The following is a 5714-nucleotide window of genomic DNA, read 5'->3' on the forward strand; positions in this document are numbered from 1 at the left end:
AAGGTGTAAGCGAAAGGTGTGGGTGACCAGCACTAGCTGTTGTGCTACTTTCAGAAGAAATGCTATGCACTGAATATATTTAGTGTGGTGGTTTTTTTTTTTTTTTTTTCAGTTATTCTAAAGCTGTAGAATAGGCTGATTCCGTTTGGTAACTGCATTTGTTAATTATTAGTAGGTTTGTTGTAGTAGCTTTAACTTAGTTGTTCTGGTGTTTTTCTTGGGCCTGATCCAAAAATCTCTGAAGCTTTCCATTAATTTTGAATGGATATTGGATCAGGCGTCATAGTGAGTTGTTAGCTTTGTGTAAAATGTTTATTTTGATTTGATTTTAATCATTCCTTGCAGAATATTTGGTTATGTGTTGGCAACAGATGTAGCTTGGTGAGTACAAATGAAGTTGACATTTATCTGTATAGTTCAATGACTTGCAATGTGATCCATTAACAAAACTTCAATCATCAATGTTGTATTCATGTGTTAGATCCACATCTGTTTGTCTGACATTTAATTTCTTAGAGTCTGTTGTTATCTTCTACAAGTCTAAAAACAGAACCCGTGAAACTATTTGATATAATGAAGTACATATTTTTTCTTTATTTTTCCTTTTTTTTTGTTTTTATATAATAAAACAGGTACAAGTGGATAAGCAATGTGCACTGCTCTGAGCCCAAAGGCACGTGGGCCTGGCCTCTCTGATATGCATCAATACAGTCAGTGGCTTGCAAGTAGACATGAGGCCAACTTGTTGCCGATGAAAGAGGATTTGGCCCTGTGGCTCACAAACCTACTGGGTAAGATACAATACGATGGAATGCACGTACTGGGCACTAAGGGAACTCTATACACTCTTAGCTGGGAATTCAGTCCTTCAGACTTCGTTTTTCAAAAATAAAGGTAGTTATGATTAGACAGCTACCTCCACAGAGTGCAACTGTTAGCAAGATCAGAAAAGCTAATAAGTAATTTACCTCCACAGTGTTTCTGTGAGTAACATAATTGAACTTTATTATTCATTTGATACTTTTTTTTTTCAAATTTCCTTGAAAACGCATGCAAAAGAATATTTTATGTATTAATATCATTAAGCTGAATGGTATGAATTACTGCCATCAGCTATATTCCCCATTTTTATTGGTAGGTGTCCTAGAGAGTGTGGGTGTGCTGTCTTGAACAGAAAGAGACATTAAATAGCATTTTGCTGACCAAGCAGTCTAGTGCCTGATGATGGCTGCCCAAGGCAATGCATGCAAAGACCTGTGGAAGCTTGTGCACAGAGGGGTCTGACCCTTTGGCAGCGGCTGGGACCTGGGGATGTATGGCGGCAGCTGCATGTCTTGGAGTGTGAAGCCAAAACATGTTGTTGATGAAGGAGGATGCAAACCAAAAGCCCAGAAAAAAATCAGGTACACGTGAAGAGGAGCAAATGAGAGTACGTCCCAGGCAGGAAGGAGAGAAACAGTTCTTCGGGATGTAGAACTCATTCAAGAAGGCAGAATTTAGAAACTATGAGCCAGGAAATAGTATGTTGTTTGCTGAGAGCATTCAGGGGAAAATGGCTTTTGTGTGATCTCTGTAAGTCAGAAGGATTCTACCAAAGAAATACATGACTTATGCAATACCTCATCCTAAGGGAAACATGCCAGTAGTTAAACAAAGAGGAGAATATATTTTAGAGGAGGTGATGTTTACATCAAAACTTGCTGATGTTATGTTGGAGGAAAATTTGGATGAGCGTTTTTAAATTTGTAGAGTGTGGTTTTGAGTGTTTTTTGTTTTGGTTTGTTTTTTTTCTGGAAGTCTGTTCTGGTGAGACATAGGCAATGTCTTCTTGGCAAATGCTGTAGCTGAACCTTCTCGGTGATACACAGTAATAGAGTGTATCTTGTAACTTTCATCTGCACGTTCTACGTTGCTGTATTTCCTCTTTTTTTAAGAGGAAGGGAAGTGTCACTGTTATGAGAGGTGTAGTCAATAAGCACAGCATCAGCAGAATGCAAGAACACAGTATTTTGCAGGTAGGCAATACCCATTTTAGGGTTGGGGTAGTTGTGAATCCACAACCTTTGTGTGGTACTTCCATTTACATTAACGAGTTTTGAATATAAAATTGTCGAGGCAATGCCAGAACAAAATCCAGAAATCCTGACTTTTCGTTCCAATTACCACAAGACAGCAATCCAAAAGACTGTTTTTTGAATCAGAAGCAGCCCATTCCATTAAGGATTTAATATATTGTTTAAATGTTTTAAACAATGAAGTTTTAGTGAGCCACACTAAAACAAATAGAAGCTTGTTTGCAGTTCATAACAGAGTTCTCACAGTGACAAGTTTAGGAATGAGGTCACTTTTTAGCAAGAAAGTAGCAACCAGCAGGAGATTCTGAAATGCCAACTATAATTAAAAATCTGATTTTTCATATGGACACCAAATTCTGTACTGCAGAACTAAATGGGCACAACCTCCTTTTAATTAAGCAGCATAGACAGTTCATTTGCTTAATGTGTTCCCCCACACCTTCTCATACCAGATTCTCCGAGTTTGTCCTCACTAACTGAAGTTAGAGTGATTGGTTAAACTGCTTTGAATTCCTGTGTAGGCATTGTTATTCAAATTAATAATTCAATTAACTTAAAATTCACATTCAAAATAAATTAAGTGTAACTGAATTAAATTAATTAATATTCATATCAATATATTAACTCAGAATTCAAATTTGGTTTAATTACTGTATAATTTAGGTTAACTTTAATGAGAGGAGCGACACGTGAGCACATTGCTGTAAAATCAAACAGGAAAGTACACATGCTATTACCTTGTTGTAAAAACCTGTCTTTACTCTCTCACTTTTCAGCATCCAGAAGGGTATGCAGGACTCTCTGTTTGTTTGTTTTGTTGTGGTTTATTTTTTTTCCTCCATGGGAGAAATAACGTACATTTCATTAATGGCCAGTAGATTTTCATGTGCATGGATGTGCAGATAACACAGAGCAGATAATACTCTCTGTCCCTAGTTTCCTCTGTGCTTGTATGAGGCCAGTTGTGTGGCCTCATTGTAGGTGTCTTTATGCCAGTTTTGATGCAGTAGGATTACTCAATTTATAAAGAAAATCAATATGCATTTAAATTTTTACCATATTAATTCATGTTTTGTTTCATCTGTATTTTGTTCATTCATTTGTGCTATGAATCAAAAAGGGCATATAATATTTTCAAATAAATATAGATATTTTTCAAAAATAATAGAAAGTATTTAAGACAAGAACAGGGCTGAACCTCTTGGAGGTAGTTTGATCAACCGATGATGTTTTTGGAAATTGTTGTGGAGAGGTAAATATGTCCTATACAGTTATTGAAGTTAAAATGATGGGAGTTTTGCAGCAGCAAAGCTTGGTGTGGGTTCGAAATTACAAACTGGAAAACATTAGATAGGTATTGCACTTTTATAATATGAATGAGAGGTTTGCATATTAGGTGGAAATTAGGCATAGCTAGAATTTGACCTTACCCGAGTGAGAAATTGGAAGACTGAGATATATGGTGCAGCTGGAAAATAATGTTGTAAGAATTTTTAACCCTGAGACTTCAGACTTTTTATTCTTTTTTAGCATGGACATTGTTGTGATGGGGTTTTTTTTGGAGTTTTTTGTTTGTTTGTTTTTTTAAGTAATCAGTGGTGCTTTTGTATGCATTTTGCTAAATATTTTTTGGACTGTGTCAGAGAAACTCGGAGCTTCTGAGAGGATGGTTTGTCATTACAGCTCCATCACTATATAGATTTTAGCTGCGTATATTCCGAGGGCTGGAAAAGGACATTGCAGATGAATCAATGTGTCAGATGGGATTGACTCATACAATACTGTACACTGTAGCGTTTTCAAAGTGGGACATATTAGCATTGTGGAGGTGGGATGCTGTGCTGGAGAGGAAGGCTGGAGCTATGGATGTTTTATCTCTTACCCTCTGCTGAGCTCTGGTGGTTCAGCTGAGAGATCCTTGCGGTGGCAAAGTTAAGGAGATGTGTTGACCCACCTGTCTTGCAAATCACGATCATCTCTCAGCCTTGTTTTTATTAAGTATAGAGCCAATGAAGCACTCAGCAATGCTTTCACTGCTGACATGCTCCAAATTTGGTAGATTATGTACATATTCTACATGCTCTTGAGGATACTGAAAACTTCTGTTTCCCCTTGAGCAAGCTTCACAGTTGAGCACAGAATTTGCACAGTCAGGCCACAGTAAAATGGCAATGTGAAAGCAAATAGGGTTTGCTTGTCTGCTGTACTCTCCAATACTGTAGTGTTTTCTCTTGTGGGTCTGCAGAGGGGAAGGGGCTGACATTGGGAGGAGTGGGTCTCTTCACCACTCTGTGGGTTAGGACAAGTACAGATGGATGGGTTCTGTTTCCTCTTGGTCTGTTGTGTGGATCTCTGATCTTTTTTCCCATACCCAGAGCCCATTTACCAGCTGCAGAGGGTTATGGTATTGTAGCTTATTCCATCTAAGCTTCATTCAGCACATGAGACCACAGGATAGACCTGTCAGATGTGCCCTGGGCACACGCCTGGGCTCCCAGGTTTCAACAGTGAGGCCTCTTCCTGACAGACCTTTCTGGGCCTCAGAAGCTCCTAGGCAAGGAGCTGGAGAATGCAAGATGCTGAGGAAGTGGACGTGTAAATGTTGAATGATGCATGAGGCATAGAAAAGTTGCTTGGGTGCAGAATTGAAGTAGGTTTGGAGAAAAGGAGCAGAGAGGTGAGGATGTTAGAGTGAGTTGAAGACCAGGTGTGGAATTCAAAGGCATGTTGAAAGAGGTGTAAAGTTTGGGGGATGTATAGTGGGAAGTCTTCTGCAAGAAAACTGTCTTAGATTCTGAATAAAAGCAAAACCTGCTTCAGCTCGGTGATCTTGCTCATCTTGCTGTCTAAGATAATTCTGTAGCAGTACCTTTATTTTCAAACACAAACAGAATCATTTGAAGAAACAGAAATCATTTGAGAAACAGGATCATTTGTTCAAGTAAATTGACATAGCAAGTTCTACACTAGAAAAATCACAGCCACTTAAAAGTAGATCAAGGACACAACTGAATTCAAGAAAAAGTAGAGACTAAGGATTCTAAAACCTCTTTGGAAAAATAAATAAGTTACACTGAATCCATGAGATTTTATTAATTCATTAAATTCAAAATTTCCAAAGTTTAAAATTATCCTGAAAACACATGACACCCTGTTACTATTTAACCATACATTATCAGCATGTTCAGCTCAAGCCAGTGAGAAATACAAGTTTTAAATATCTGAATATCAAGACATTCATGACACTTATATTTCTAGTGATTCTTCTGGTGCTGATGCAGTTTTTGATTTAGTTGAGAGGCTTCATAGTTTTCTTCAGTATCAGCATGCCTTTGGGATTGTTTATATGTCCCACTGCAAGTGAGTGATAATGTCTCAATGCTATCAAAACTATTTCTCTTTCTGTCAGCTATTTGAGGATGCACAGCAGCCTTGTCAGAAAAGAACCAGTTTTGCATGTGCATTAAATGGTTGGATTTTTTCTTTATTGTTTTTTTTTTTTGTTATCTTGGGTTTAAAAGCCACACAATTTGAGAGGGTCAGGAAGAGAACTCAGTGCAATAATAGAGGAACCATCTAGATTTTGGTACTTTGTTTTAGTCTTTGAGTCCCTCTGTTGCCTTCTGAAGGCTCAGTGTG

The 5714-nt window shown here is 37.9% G+C and overlaps 1 protein-coding gene across 1 annotated transcript in view; it reads left to right on the top strand.

Annotated features, from left to right (window-relative positions):
* The first annotated feature begins 649 nt into the window (after nucleotides 1-649).
* GAS2 (growth arrest-specific 2) overlaps nucleotides 650-5714 on the top strand; it is a 70952-nt gene continuing 65887 nt past the window's right edge. The window contains exon 1 of the mRNA XM_010073017.1: nucleotides 650-791. Within this exon, the coding sequence (XP_010071319.1) occupies nucleotides 650-791 (142 nt within the window). The remainder of the gene's footprint in view (nucleotides 792-5714) is intronic.

This window comes from Pterocles gutturalis, unplaced genomic scaffold, assembly GCF_000699245.1.
Source record: "Pterocles gutturalis isolate BGI_N339 unplaced genomic scaffold, ASM69924v1 scaffold22606, whole genome shotgun sequence".
NCBI lineage: Eukaryota > Metazoa > Chordata > Aves > Pterocliformes > Pteroclidae > Pterocles > Pterocles gutturalis.